General features: G+C 54.7%; 1 protein-coding gene across 5 annotated transcripts in view; it reads right to left on the reverse strand.

Moving 5' to 3' along the window:
- Positions 1-244: 244 nt before the first annotated feature.
- FMNL3 (formin like 3) overlaps positions 245-14,151 on the reverse strand; it is a 53,995-nt gene continuing 40,088 nt past the window's right edge. Inside the window, exons 6-27 of one of the 5 annotated variants that reach the window (XM_043563806.1) lie at positions 13,950-14,102; positions 12,624-12,732; positions 12,328-12,404; positions 11,884-11,977; positions 10,483-10,557; positions 9,590-9,700; positions 9,125-9,274; positions 8,621-8,722; positions 7,054-7,333; positions 6,521-6,589; positions 6,307-6,431; positions 5,905-6,107; positions 4,923-5,157; positions 4,692-4,760; positions 4,507-4,587; positions 4,288-4,417; positions 3,464-3,624; positions 3,011-3,112; positions 2,599-2,691; positions 2,189-2,312; positions 1,941-2,057; positions 245-1,235 (exon numbers count right to left, since the gene is read on the reverse strand). In XM_043563806.1, the coding sequence (XP_043419741.1) occupies positions 1,966-2,057; positions 2,189-2,312; positions 2,599-2,691; positions 3,011-3,112; positions 3,464-3,624; positions 4,288-4,417; positions 4,507-4,587; positions 4,692-4,760; positions 4,923-5,157; positions 5,905-6,107; positions 6,307-6,431; positions 6,521-6,589; positions 7,054-7,333; positions 8,621-8,722; positions 9,125-9,274; positions 9,590-9,700; positions 10,483-10,557; positions 11,884-11,977; positions 12,328-12,404; positions 12,624-12,732; positions 13,950-14,102 (2,635 nt within the window). In that variant the 3' untranslated portion in view covers positions 245-1,235; positions 1,941-1,965. The remainder of the gene's footprint in view (positions 1,236-1,940; positions 2,058-2,188; positions 2,313-2,598; positions 2,692-3,010; positions 3,113-3,463; positions 3,625-4,287; positions 4,418-4,506; positions 4,588-4,691; positions 4,761-4,922; positions 5,158-5,904; positions 6,108-6,306; positions 6,432-6,520; positions 6,590-7,053; positions 7,334-8,620; positions 8,723-9,124; positions 9,275-9,589; positions 9,701-10,482; positions 10,558-11,883; positions 11,978-12,327; positions 12,405-12,623; positions 12,733-13,949; positions 14,103-14,151) is intronic. The other 4 variants (XM_043563808.1, XM_043563807.1, XM_043563809.1 and 1 more) reach the window with 4 other exon arrangements.

Below are 14,151 nucleotides of genomic sequence, written 5' to 3' on the forward strand. Positions count from 1 at the left end.
GTAGGCTGGGTACTGGGCAGGTGCACGTGTGGCCAGCAGAGAGCACTAGTGTCTCATGACAGGCCAGCCTCCCTTTGTGTGGTTGGAGCCCACCCAGCCCGGTTCCCCTTCCCCAAGCTTTTGCCCTCACCTCCCCCAAGCAGGGGGCATCTCCATGCAGCCTCCTTTCTGTCTCCACGGTTCAGGTCAGGCCAAATGGCCACCCTAGTCCCCCACACTCAGAAAAAGGAGACAGAGTCAGGCCTGGTGCTTCAAGCCTTTGTTGAGAAAGAAGGTCTGGGATTTATGTACACGGGAGAAGGGAGGTGGTACATGTACAAAAAGAAGTGGCTCCCTGTATTCCCCTCCAGGGGCTGAGAAGAAACTGGCAGGAGACTGAGAAAATAGCTAAGACCACCATGTCCCCTGTCCCCTGCCAAAAAAACAAAACAAAACAAAACAAAACCCAAAAAACAAACAAACAAAAAAACCCTTGCTGTGGAAAGGAAGTGAGGATGCTGATATCACACCCTTTCTCTAGCTATCCTGGGGTTGGGGCTGGAAAAACCTCTACCCTTCTGCCCACCTCGACAAGAACAGAGTCAGCCTAGAGTGGAAAGGGCCAAGGGCAGTAAGCGTGGCATGGCATCTCTCCTCTACCCTTATCACCGGGGCACAGCTGGGTGGGGCCCAGGCTTAGGTGGGCCTTGCTCCTGGTAAAATATGATCTGTGACTGGAAGGGTACTGGAGCTCCCTAAGTCTGGACACTTCCAGACCACAGCTGACCACAGAGCTGCAAAATGGAAGGGGAAAAACAGAAGGAATAGTCGCTTTCTCCTTTTGTCCCTCTGGCCTAGTGACAGAGGGCCTAGGGGCCCCTGTATAGGCCAAGGCTGGAAATGATTTTTCCCAGCCCTGAGCTGACCATTGGTGACCTTTTAGGAAAAGAAGACCCTGGGGGCAAAGTGCAGTACTAGAGGCACCAGGGGAGTGTCAGGCCCAGTGCCCCTGACATCAGGCACGCGCATCTCTGAGCGCTGGGGTAGACGCTGGGTTGAAAGCAGCATAGCTCTCTGCTGCACCCTCAGCCAATTCCAGGGCTCCAGGTCCACGGGTTGGACTTGCAGGACTCTGGGAGTTGAAGTGCTTCTGCCACCAAGAGGGCCTTAGTGGGGGCCTGGAGCCCGAGGGGGGCCGTTGGGTGGTGCGGCACTCCTGGCTTGGTGGCGAACGACAATGGGCTGGCGGTGGAGGCCTGTGGGGAAAAGGAAGGCCTGTGAACAGGCAGGGAGGCTGGGCCAGGCCCGCTGTCTGTAGGAACAGTCCCTTCAGGAGCAGCCCCACAGGCAGGGCCAAAGAAGAGCCAGCCATGAGGCCGATGAGGGAGAAGCTTAAAGGAAGGTAGAGAGGATGGTCAGAGACACTGCTGGGGCTCTGCATTTTCAGAGGACCAGGTGGGGGTGACTGGAGGCCACTGGGCAGTGGTAGAAACAAAGTAGACTCAACAATAGCCAGAAGCTGGGGAGAGACCCCAGGTAGACCAAATATCAGGGAACAGATCAAGGGACATCTGATATGCCCTGGGCAGAAGCTACTGCCAGAGCTTTTATGATGGGGATGGAGAGGCACAGGTCACAAAGGATACCAGGGCCCAGGAATGGAGCCTCAGCAATGAGAGGTGGTGGCCTGGTCCTGCCTGCTCTGGAAACTCCCTGCCCCTTGGGTCTTAGTAGAAGCCAGGACAGCATTAGTCGGGGAGAGAATACTTCCCTGAGGGCACATGCAAGGGATAAGCCATGGTTCTCAGAGCATGGGGCATGCAAGTAGAGAAGTATGTGCCCCCATCACCACGAGGCTGCCAGAGGATGGTTCCAAGTCATGCAGGGGAGGAGGTGCGTGTGGGCCCAGCAGGAGTCCTGGGAGGTGGGCATGCAGAGGGGACAGCTGCGGTGCCCAGTACCTGTCAAGGGCCCCAGCCTTGGGGGTTAACAGTTTGACTCATCATGGTGGGCTGCATCGCAGAAGAAGCGTGAGCCCCGCTTGGCAGTACGGGCCGTGAAAGGGACACTCTTCAACACTGCGGCCCAGGAAAGAGACACAGTGGTCAGGCCTCATGGGGATGGGATGGGAGGAGGGCCCAAAAGGGTAGGGTTGGAGTCTGGGAGCTGGGCCTAGTGGCCAGACCCAAGGGAAGGACAAGGGCCCCACCTGTAATGATGTCTTCAATGGTACCGTCCTTCCCTTCGTAAACAGGCCGATGCTCCTTGGCCTGGCGCCTCCTCAACTCTGCAATTAGCTCCTGCTGTTGCCACTTGTTCCGCTGGGAGGGGGTCTAGGGCCAAGCATTTGAAGGGGAAGGGAGTCATCACTAACCTACCATGGGGCTGGTTCCTGCCCCTAGATGCAGCCTGAAGATGCCCTTGATTTGTGTACAGCAGCCCACTCCTCATCATTGCCTAGGAATCCCTCCCAAAGCCCCTCTCCCCATCCCTTCGGACTCCAGCCTCATACCCTCTGGGTGGTCTCTGGGCTCTAGTTTTCCACCTCTCAAGCTCTCTCCCCACCCCCTCCTAATCCTTTGCTCTGCTCTCCAGGCCCCAGCTCTTGGTCCCACCCACCTTGGCATCCAGTTTCTTGGCTTCCTGAGCCAGCTGCTTCTCCCGCATTACCTCCTCCTGCTTCTTTCTAGCTTCGTTCTCTTGTTCTGCTTCCTAAGAACCATGGGGGGTTGGGGGGTGGTGGTGAGGCTCACACAGGCTGTGAGGGGAGGGGCTGACACTGAGGGTGGAGAATGGGTGGCAGTGGGGCCAGCAACCCCAGGTGGCCACCCTCTGGAGGGGCACTTCCTGCCCTGAACAATGACAGGAAGGGCCTGGGCCCCCACCCTGCCCACCCGTTCACAGCTGAGAGGCCTGTGGCCAGCTTCCATCGCTCCCTCCCAGGACTCCGAGGACTTGGATCCCAGCCTTCCCTCCCCCTACCAGTTTTCTTGCAGCCAAACTCCTTTTTAAAAGCCTTTCTTCCGCTCACCTTGTAAGAACGAATGAATCGGACAAATACCGGGAAGAATACAGAAGGGGGTGTGGTCTTGGGACTCTCACCGAAGTAGCGCACAACTGCATTGTAGGCCTCCTGGGGAAGGGGTGGACAGAAGGGATCAGCCTGGCAGAGGAGAAGCCCGGCTCCCCGCTGGGGACAGGAGGCTCACAGAAAGCAGTGCTCAGGGTCAAAGGAGGAAAACCAGCATCCCCCAGCCCTGTGGGATGGAAGAGAACTCAGGGCTCCCAAAGCTCCTTAGAATGTGTCCCCGGGGGCAGCTGTCTGCCCCCGCACCCCGGCCTCTGCCATGCCTCTTCTCCACCACATACAGACATCCAACTGTGTGGTAAAAGTTCTTTGGTTCAAGAACCAGAACAAAGTTCACCTGGAGGGACACAGTGCCTCGGCCCTGGCCGCTCCCACCCGCCTCCACCTTTTGCCCACCTCAGCCGTCTTGGCATCACGCTGGAGCTTGTCCAGTTTGCCTTCGTTGGTGCTGAGGAAGTTCCGAAGGACACTGTTGTCATGTATGCTGCACTCCCGCCGAATCAGCTCCATGCCACGGCCCAGCTCCTTCACATCTAGCAGCACGTTCTCCAGGGACACTGTGGTCACCAGAGCCTGGGCTGAGGCCTACCCAGGGGCCAACATGCCCATCTCCCAGCCCAGGGCTACACAGAACTCTGTCCACGCAACCCCCGACCCCCACCCTACGCCCTGCAGCAAGCAGGTTCTCCTGCCTCTGCTTCCAGGTTAGAAGGGCACACCCAGCTACCAGGGCTCTCACAGGCAAGGAAAAGGAATGGGGCTATGAGCTCATGACCCCAAAGAGCAAGGCAGCACAGGAAAGCAAGCCAGAGAGACTGCTGGTCTCCAAGATGGAGCTGCCTCAAGCCCACCTCAGTTTTCATGAGTGGGGCAGAAATGACAGCTGCCTTATGTCTGTGGGGCTTTATAGTTTTTCTATAAATGGAGAAAATGCAGTCTCCAGGGCCAGCACGAGGGAGCTGGGAATGAAGAGCCACCTCTGCCTTCCTCTGCCTACTCCCATGGCACCCAAATGGGAAAGGCTGGGCTAGGCGGGTGCCTGCAGGAAGGCTCCCTCGGGGGTGGCCCCTACCCATGGCCCCAGCGGAAAGCTTTGAAGTGGCCAGAAGGGAGATAACAAAGGCCAGAAACAAAGGACCCAAGCGTTCCCTCTCCTAAGCTTCCTGGGATTGTCCTGGCCTAGACACGAGAGCAGGCTCGCTGGGCCAAGCTCCCCTTACCTGCTGCAGCCTTCTCCACAAAGTGTAGCTCATGCCAGAAGTTGGCCAGGTCTGGGTACTTCTCCTTCACGGTCAATGCGATGAAATGCAGCAGTGTCATCTTCCTGTCAGTGGACTTGGTATCCAGCAGCTGGGAGAGGGGGGCAGGGGGTGGTGAGAGAGGGCTGAGCACCATGGCTCCTCAGGCTTCCTGGCCCTGGGTTGTCCCCACCATCTTACCAGATCCAAGCTCTGGAGCTTGAAGCCGTACACAGCTCCTCGCTTGCTGCTGTTCATGTAGTTCCCTAGTGCAAGTATGATCTATCCAAAAGATGCATGAGAGGAAGTCAGGCCATGGCCTGCGGGCTCCTTCCTCCACCCAGGCCCCAGGCCCACCGGTGCCTGCATCCACAACCTCTCCTCACCTCCAACATCTGCTTCAGCTTCTGTGAGGACTTGACAGAGGCAGAGGCTGCAATGATGGCATTGAGTTGCTGGAAGGAAGATGAAGAGCTGTGTGAGCCTAAGCCGGGGGTTGGGGGGGGGGGTAGGCAAAGTCTGAGACGGGCTGGCAGGGACGGACTGACAGGGCAGGGGAGGGGACTGGCAGGTGGAGGGGTAGCCGCAGATGACCCCGACTGGGCCAGAGGATATACCGGCGTGAGCATCTGCAGGTTGTCTTGGAAGTTGCCCAGGAAGGCCATGCCAGCCATCCTCTGGGTTAGCCGCTCCACCTTGCTGAAGAGCAGCATGAAGCGGTCCTCGGCCGCCAGCTCCTCCAGGGGCTGCCGCTCCCGCTCGTATTGCCTCAGAAGCTTCACCTCAGCCTCTGTGGGCAGGAAGCGCATCAGGCACTCCACGAAGTCCACTGGTAGGGTCTGTAGGTCAAACCTGTGCAGGAGGAAGGAGTTTAGTTCAGGTCTTGCATTTGCCCATTACCCATCATCCCTTTTTTCTCCAGCTCCTAGAGGGACTGCCGGTGGGGTCGGTGAGCAGGATGCAGCCAGAGGCCTAGAGGGCCTATTGCCTCATCTATCAGAGCGTGAGTAACATCCTAGGTGAACAGTCCATGGCCTGGTTTAAAACCCCTCAGCGCCCTCCCTCTACCCTTAGGGAGAAATCTTAATACCTGAGTGTGGCTTATGAGGCTCAGCCTGCAAGACTTCTGCCCACCTGTCTCTACCCTGTCTCTTCAACTCCCCTCCTATGCTGAAGTCATGGTCAATTTTCAGTACCTAGGGCACCAAGCTTCTCCCTCCAGGCACTGAAATGGACTTCATATACTTCCTCACCTCCTCTGGGAAGCCTTCCTGAATCACCAAGCTCAGCTACCTGGCCTGCCCTGTTCCCCCAAAGCTGCCTGTACCTCTGCCACCTAGGTGGTTATCACCCACGCTACTGAACTGTTCTGCCTAGACTGGCAGCAACTTGAGTGAAGGTTTGCGCTGAATGCCCAGCACCTCACACGGTGCCTGGCACACAGCACAAATACACTAAGTTCTGGCCAAGCCAGTGAATGACTGAAGGATGGGAGACACATCTGTCGAAGCCCTAGAATCCAGGGAAAGCCAGGATAGTAGGTGGAGAACTGGATTGCCAACTGGCTGGGGACCAGGACGAGGTCAGTGGGAGCCTCACGTGTGGATGGCCCTGCAGATCTCCTCGGCCGAGCGGCCAGCCTTGCGTAGGGTGATGGCTAGGTTCTTGGCACGATTGGCTTCCAACAGGGTCACCTTGCTGGCAGCCTTTTGCGCTGTCTTGTTCTTAGAGCAGATGAGATCAAGGGCAGGGCCCTGGGCTTTCGTCTTGAACAGTTCTTCAAATTTGTCCAGGTCCAGATCCTGGCAGGAGTGGACAAGAAGGGACAATGCGGTCACCTCATTCTACTAAAGGGCCCCTGGCAGCACGCCCAGTGTCCATTCAGCTCTGGTTCACGGAGGCCTGATTCTAAGGGGGTTTCCAAGGCCAGGAGATCTGGCTAACAGCATGATCTAGTCCCCAGCCCTCAACTCCATCCCTGAGGGCTCCAGGCCCTGCTACCTCCAAGATCTTCTCATCATCAAGTTCACTGAAGACAGTGCCACTGATCTGGTTGGGTTTCAGTGCTGTCCAGTTGAAGACAGGCAGCCGGAACTTGGTCTTGATAGGTTTCTTGATACGAATGGCTAATTTGGAAGGAGGTTCAGTGAGGCTGGGGCCAAGGACACTCTCTCTCCATCCCACTAGCCCTGCCCAGAGTCTTGGGGACACTCACCTGATAGGCCTACTGTCAACACCACAGAGGGAGCAGCACCAGGGAGAGGTGGGGCTGGGGGACACTTGTCTGGGGGAAAACAAATGTCACAGTGACCCACGGTCCAAAAGCCTCTTTAGAGACGCCCTCCCCAGTGCTGCCCAACCTGTCTTCAAAGCCTCTTGGGGAAAGAGGATGCGTGAACTCCCTGCCCCTCCGGCTCCCAGGGGTCCTAACTCTGGTAGGGCAGGTCTCACTAGCCTCTGGCTCCCTGTCTTCTGCTCTGGTCTAAGCCCTCTCTTCGGCTTTCCACAGAGGAATCAGGAGCAGCACCTTCATAATCCTTAAAACAGACCCACGTCCACCCTTGGACACCCCCTGCCCAGTAACTTGAGCCTCCCTCAGATTCTTGCCCTCCCTCAACCCTCCCCCACTTGACTTCACGTCCTTCTACCCACATCCCCGGCTTCTCCCTAAGGGAGGCACTGTGGGCCCAGGTTTTGGTCTGGCCCCAAGATGAGGCTGCCCTTCAGGACTCCTAGGGTTCTCCTCACCTGGTAATGGGGGTGGTGGAGGGGGCAGGGGAGGAGCTGGCGGTGGAGGCAGAGGCAGGGACTCCTCGGGTGGTGGGGCTGGAGCCAGGAGGTCCAGGTCGGAGGGCAGCATGCCCTCACTCAGCTCTGCAGGGCCTACCCGGGCCAGGGCCTCACTGCCCACTGACTCCAGGCCCCGGGCCCCGGGCTCTAAGTGGCATCTGCGCTGGAAGGCCTCCTCCTTCTCTTTAATGAGCCGCCTCAGGGTGTGTACTTGGTGGCTCGTGTTCTCGTAAGTCTCCTATCGAGAGACAGCACCATTAAGGAAAGCGTAAGTGGAAGGCACACGCAGTAGTCATTGCCCCTACCCAGGTCTCTCAGCTAGGGTCTCTGGGAGGGTGCCCAGAGGCAGAGAGCAGCGGAAACCCAGGTGGGGGCTGGGGAGGCTGTTCCACAGAACAAGAGATGAGCAGAAGAGCCGTTGGCCCAGCTGGCACCTTCCAGTGCGCTTCCTCCCGGACCCAGCCTTAGTCTTGCTGTTCCTCAAGGCCTGGGTCAGAAGCTGCTCCTATGTAAACCTCCCAGGCCCACCTCTAGCCTCCTGCCACACTGCCCTCAGTGCTCTGTTCCTCGATACTGCTCTCATTGTACTTGGCCTTGTAGAACCACTCAGGTGGCAGCCCCCTGTGGACAAGAGCCTGCCCTAGCCATCTCTGTATCCTCCGCATTCCCCAGGACGGCACTTTGGACTCTTAGCAGGGGCTTGGCAGATGTTGACCAAGCTCAGTAGAACCAATATAATTGTATCCCTCTGGAAGAAAAAGTAGGTTGGGGCATGACTTTATAACAACAGGTGAAGGGAGGGGCAGAGAAGCGCTTAAATATGCGAAGCCTCTGGTCTCCTGACTTAGGATACCTGGTGGATAGCACATGGGCTACTCGGCCCTCTCATCATGCAGGGCCCCACCTTCTCCCGCCCTCCTCTGTGTGTGTCCTGACCACTTTGGATTCAGTTTCCCTCTCCAACTAAAAATTAGGGTGAAATCATTAGCCCACCCTCATGTGAATGCCTCAAGTGTGAATCAAGATCTGGATTTTCAAAGACATGAAAATCTCAAGAAAGAAAAGCCAAATAAAAAAACCACAATTTTCAGGGGTGCCTGGGTGGCTCAGTCAGTTGAGCATCCAACTTCGGCTCAGGTCATGATCTCACAGTTTGTGAGTTCAAGCCCCGCATCAGGTTCTGTGCTGACAGCTCAGAGCCTGGAGCCTCCTTCAGATTCTGTGTCTCCCTCTCTCTCTGCCCCACCCTGCTGGCACTCTGTCTTTCGATCTCAAAAATAAATAAACATCAAAAAAATAATTTAAAAAAATTACAATTGTCAGATGCACTTCATATAATAGGATGCAGCTAGCTATATGAAAGAGCAAAAGATAAAAAAATAAATTGATAGGAAAAATATCAAAAAGAAAGAAAAAAGAAAGGAAGGAAGGAAGGAAGGGAGAAGGAGAGAGAAAGAAAAGCCAGATCCCCAGGCCCTGGCACCCAGTACCCGTCAGAGACTCCCTTCTCCAGATTACTTGGTACCTTGATGCTCTCTAGTTCCTTTTCCCGCTGCAGCAGCTGCTTTTCTAGCTCTGCCACACGCATCATGTTCTCGTTCTCTAGGTCCAGAAGCTTCTCCGTGAGCTACAGGATGGGAAGGGTAGATTTGGCGCTGACCCTAAAGCCTGGGTACTTTTTTATCTCAGTCAGGACCTGGGCCCAACCCCTGTACCCCTCTACTCCTAAGGCAGCGTGGCCCAGTGGCTTCCCTACATCACTCCCATGGGCCCAGGGTCTGAGACCACCTGAAATAGACCACATCTGACTCTCTCAAGCCTGAGGCCACCCCACGCCCAGTCCTGGAGGTCAGTGTGTGTTCGAATCTGTGGATGATCCAGGGCCTGAGTCAGAGCATGCTGGGTTCCAAGGCTTCCCTGGGACTCAATCTGGAGGCAAGCGGGTCAGGTCAAGATTCCTGGAAATGAGATGTCCTTTTCCTCTCCCCTCCCTCAACAGTGGTCCTGGCAACAAAAAAAGACTACTTACATGGGAAACATGTTCTTCCAGCTCCTCCACCTTCTCCAGGGCCACGTTCTTGGTCTCAGCATCCTCCAACAAACCTCCCACATCAAACACATTGTCCAGGTATGCCTGGATCTGCACCTGCAGCTTCTCACTCTCTGTGTGCCTTGACTTCTGGAAAAAGCAGAGAGAGTAGTAGTTGGGGGAGCCTCCTGAGAGAGACTCAGTCCTTACCACCCTCTATGACCACTTTCTAGAGCATAAGACCCAAGGAGTTCCTCTGCACCCATGTCACATTCTCACCCAGTGGAGCTGCCTAATTGGAGAGCCCTGTGCAGGAGGGCCTGAGACCCAGGCCTCAGAAGACAGGCAGGGTTCCAGGAGCATCCGTGACTAGGCTCTTGTAAAAGAAAAAACCCTTTGTGATGTGACTAAGCTGGTCCTCTGCCCCCCCAGCTCCTCACCTGTGAGGACTCTGGCCCAGCTCACCTGCAGGAACTCCTCCAGCCCCAGCTTGGTAAACTCATACTGCAGGTGGACCCGGAAGTTCATATCCTCTACTGAGTGCACCACGATGTTGATAAACTGCATGCATGCCACCTGGAAAAGCAACCCAGAGGGTCAGAGGCAGGAAGGGAAAGGAGAGACGGAAGAGCCAGGGTGTTAGAATCAGTATCATCTGGTGGATAATCAAAAGGAGTGAATAGGGGCACCTGCGTGGCTCAGTCAGTTAAGCTCCCAACTCTTGGTTTTGGCTCAGGTCGTGATCTCACAGTTCGTGACATTGAGCCCCACGTTGGGATTGTCTCTCTCCCTCTCTTTCTGCCCCTCCCCCACTCATGCACACTCTCTCTCTCTCGTAAAATAAGTAAACGAACTTAAAAAAAAAGGAATGAATAAAAAAATTGAGTCTTTCTGGGAATAATGAGTATTTTAACTTAAAAATATCAAACTTAATATTCAGTTTATGAAGACAAGTAAATTACACAAGAAATAGATGGAAATGAAGATGCAACTTATTTCCTTTGTACATCAGCAGGTATTTCCTGAGACAACACTACTTAACTAAAGACCCCAGGCTGAAGGGAAGAAAAGCCAAAGGAAAAGCTCTGGTAAAGCGAAGCTGCTCTGAATGGATCCAAATTAGAGACGGTAAGGCCACAAAAGGGGGCAAAGGAGGTAGACCCAAGACACAAAAATGACATTGCCCTGACGTTTCTAAAAGCTCTCTAGGGTAGGTGAGTGGACAAGGAGCATTTACTGAGTAGAGAGAATCCTTCTAGGTTCAACACAGAATATCAAGATACGCTGTTGGCCTGGCCTCGTTCTCCAGGAGCATGGGACCTGCTGGGCATGTGCCTGACCCAGGCCCAGTTCCTCACCATGAAGTCGATGTTGCTATCCTCATTCCGGAAATACTCCATCAGCTTCTCAAAGCGGTGCAGCTCCTTGCATACCTGAACAAACAAACTTTCTCAGTGAAAAGATCTATCCCATGCAGAACTTAAGCCCTTGAGCCCTGGCTCCCAGGAACATCATGGCAGAGGGACTGACTGGTTAGTCAGTCAGACTAAGCTGAACTACAACTCTTTCTATGCAAGGGGTCATTGGGACACTTAGAAGAAAGCCCGTAAGTTTAACAAACTCGTCAGGCAGAAGAAAGCCCAGGACCTGGCATCTGCCCGGGGTCCCTGATCCCCACATCAACTTGCTGAGGGAACCCAGTAAAGCCTGTGCCATTAATCAGGACTTTAGGTGCCTCTGGGGTAGGCCAAGAAGAAACACTGTTGGCCAGTTATTGAAGGAAGGAGGGAGGCAGGAGGAAGGTTGGAGGCCATGGCTGAGGCAGGAGGCTGAAGTCTGAGTAGGGACACAGGAGAGAGGCAGGGTCCAGGAAAGCCCTGTGCTAAGAGGGGTCCAGAGACTCCTCTGAGCCTCTGGCTTCTAGGAGGAAGAGCTATTTCCTGGCTTGAACAATGGATGCTAGGGAAAAGGTCCAGAGAGGAGGAAGGGGTGTGGCCAGCAGCTGCAACTGGATGTCGAGGAATCCTACGTTCAAGCAGATGAGAGTTTCACAGCCAGGGCCAGAGGCGGGGGAAATTCCAAGTAGGAGCTTCCTCTCCCCTCACCATAACAGCCAATAACTCAGGAAGATCCTTGCTTGTCTTCTCCTCCCACCACAAACACATCTACCTTGGGTTCTACCGGTGGGTTCACCACCTCAAAGCCACCTGGGAAGCCTGTTAAAGCACAGGTACTCAGGCCTCCCAGGGGCCTGTAAGTTTAACAAGCTCTTCAGGTATCCTGATGCATGGCCAGGTTAGGGCCGCTGGACTACAGCCCTCAAATGAGGGCATCTTTAGCTGGCCATTCAGCAGCTGTCCTGCCCTAAGATCTGCTAAGACTGAAGTTCTGTTTTTGGTAAAAAGAAAAGAAAAGAAGGAAAGACAAGGAAAAGAAAAGAAAAAAAAAGAAAAGAAAAAAGAACAGGAAAAGAAAAGAGAAGGAATCAAAAAGAGAAAAGAAAAGAAAAGAGAAAAGGAAAGAAAAGGAAAAGAAAAGAAAAGAAAGAAGCAGTGGGACTGGCTACTTAGCTAAGCACAAGATGTTAGAATCACCGGATGTGTGAGATCACAGGAAAGGGTGCTTACCTACCTGGCTCCCCACCTCCTCACCAAACACACACACACACACACACACACACACACACACGTGCACGCATGCGTGCGTGCACGCGCGCACACACGCACACACACACACACACACAGATGCAGGAGACTGACCTCTTTGAAATTGTCAAAGGCAGCAAGAATGATTTCGTGACCTCCCCGCACCAAACACACGGCTGCCAAGAGCTCCAAGACAAGGGCTTTGGTCCTAAGGGATGAAGAAAAACAATTAACACCCTAGCTCCCCACCCTAGCCACCATACAGTTCACTTCTACAACTAGGTGAGTCCCTTCAGAGAGTGGAGACAGCCTCAGAAGTGAGGGGAGTGGGTTTTGGAAAGGAAGCAGAGGAAGGAAGTCTTGCCCCTCACTAAGCTGTGCAGACCAGAGGGAAGCCAGGGACACTCCTTCTCCTTAAGCTGAAGTGAAGGAGCCGAACCAAGGCACTGACCAGGGCCACAGGACTCCAAAGCCAGGCAGGACTTATAAGGGATAAGTGGAGCCCAAATCTCCAGAGCCCTGGGCACAGTGGGAGGAAAGGGGAGTGAAGGAACTTACCTTGGATTCTTGTTGTTGAGACTGAGTGCAATCTCATTGACAGCATGGGGGTGGGACATGACCAGGTTGAATCCGTACTATAACAAGGGGAAAGGACAGAGGAAGGAAAACCTTGATGCTGAGGAAGGTATATCCCGGCTGGATCTCCTGGACTATAGGCCTGCCAGCAAATGTGTCTTTTTTTTTCTTTCTTTTTTTCAAAATCATCTTTTACAAGCTGGTGCCCTCCTAGCTCTTCTAGTTTGGCAGATGAGGCAGAACAGGTGGGGCATCCAAGGCTAGTGCTGCCCCTTTACCTGATAGTTCATGATGGCTCTGAGACAGAGGATACAGACGTGGACGTCATCCTTCTGGCTCACCAGGCGGGAGTTCTTCAGGGCCCTGCGCCCAGGGAGAGTGCTATACCTGGGGAAGAGGGGGCTGCTGGTGAAGGGTCTAGGAGCGCTCACCATCACCCCGACAGCAGCAGCACAAAAGGGGGACAGGAGACCTTGACCCAACAGCCTAGAGAGTGGGGGACGGAGGAAGGGGACAGGGTGTTCAGCTGTTTTCATCTCTGCAATAGGCCTTTGTGAGTAAATATCCAGGATCCCAGCTTTATAATCAATGCCCAAACCATCCTGAGCCCAGGGGCCCTCCAAAGTACAACAGTAGATGTGCAGGCTTTCCTAGTCCTCCAGATGGATCCAGGGAGACGTTTATCCCTGCCTTCCCTCCTCCTCCTTCCAGTCGCTGCATCTTCCACAAATTCCCTGGGGCAGGAGCATCTTGGCTCCCATCCCACTTCTACGTCCCGGAAAGGGCAGAGCAGACCCCAAAGGCAATAGGAGGGCTGGGGGCTACATCTGGCTTTGCCCCCGATGACGTTTCATGAAAGAAAGAGGAAGCACAAATGGTGGCTGCTCACGCAGGACTAGAATGATGAGCAGAGTCAGAAGGACAAAACCCAAAGGAGACCAGGAGAAAAGCATGGCCACGAGAGGGACAGAGACCACAGAAAGGGCCACAGGGCCCAAAGGAAAGCCTCCCTGTGTAGGAGGGGCTCTGAAAAGTCATCCGGTCTATCCACCTGCCTCTGGGCAGGAAGTCTGTTAAAATACTGCAAAAAAAATGAACACAAGGCAGCCTTGGAGAGAAAAGTCCTAAAGGAAGAAGTGAAGGGAAGGTGAGCAGCAGGTAGGTTGGTTGGGAGCTGGTCTCGGAGCAGCTGATGGGGCAGAAAGCAGAGCCAGAGGGAAACAGACATGAGGGCAGGAACTGATCACCCAGTGAAGACCAGGGAGTTGGGTGAGGGACAGTCTTGCCCAAGAGGCTGGGAGGAAGGGCAGAGTGAAAAAGCGGAATGGAGGGGGCCCCTAGGAGGGGAGCGCGGAGAGGGGAGAGCTGGAACCCCAGATGGGGTGGGCACAGCCGAGGGTGATGTACTTACCCAGGACAGATTGCTGGGCAGAATCAAGGAGACAGAGAGGACAGACCAGAGACAGACTGGCAGGCAGAGGGCAAGAGAGCTGAGCCTGGAAGCAAGAGTGGAGGGAGGAGCAATGAGCACTCACCACTGTCACCCACGACCTGGACTGGGGGCTAGGATGGGAGGCAGGCGGGCAGAGCGAGAGCACACATACCGGAGCACAGACTGGCGCGCAGAGCGAGCGAGGCTGTTGGTGAAGGGGGCTGACAGGGCGCTGGGTGGCTGCAGGTCCTCGATAGACCTGCTCCAGGACCGGAGCTTGTCAAATGCGCCATCGTCACCACTCTCCAGACCCTCAAAGTCAAACCTGGAGCAGGAAAGGACACACAAGCGCACGTACAGGAGAAATTCAGTGC

The sequence above is a fragment of the Prionailurus bengalensis genome, chromosome B4 (genome assembly GCF_016509475.1).
Source record: "Prionailurus bengalensis isolate Pbe53 chromosome B4, Fcat_Pben_1.1_paternal_pri, whole genome shotgun sequence".
NCBI classification, from domain to species: domain Eukaryota; kingdom Metazoa; phylum Chordata; class Mammalia; order Carnivora; family Felidae; genus Prionailurus; species Prionailurus bengalensis.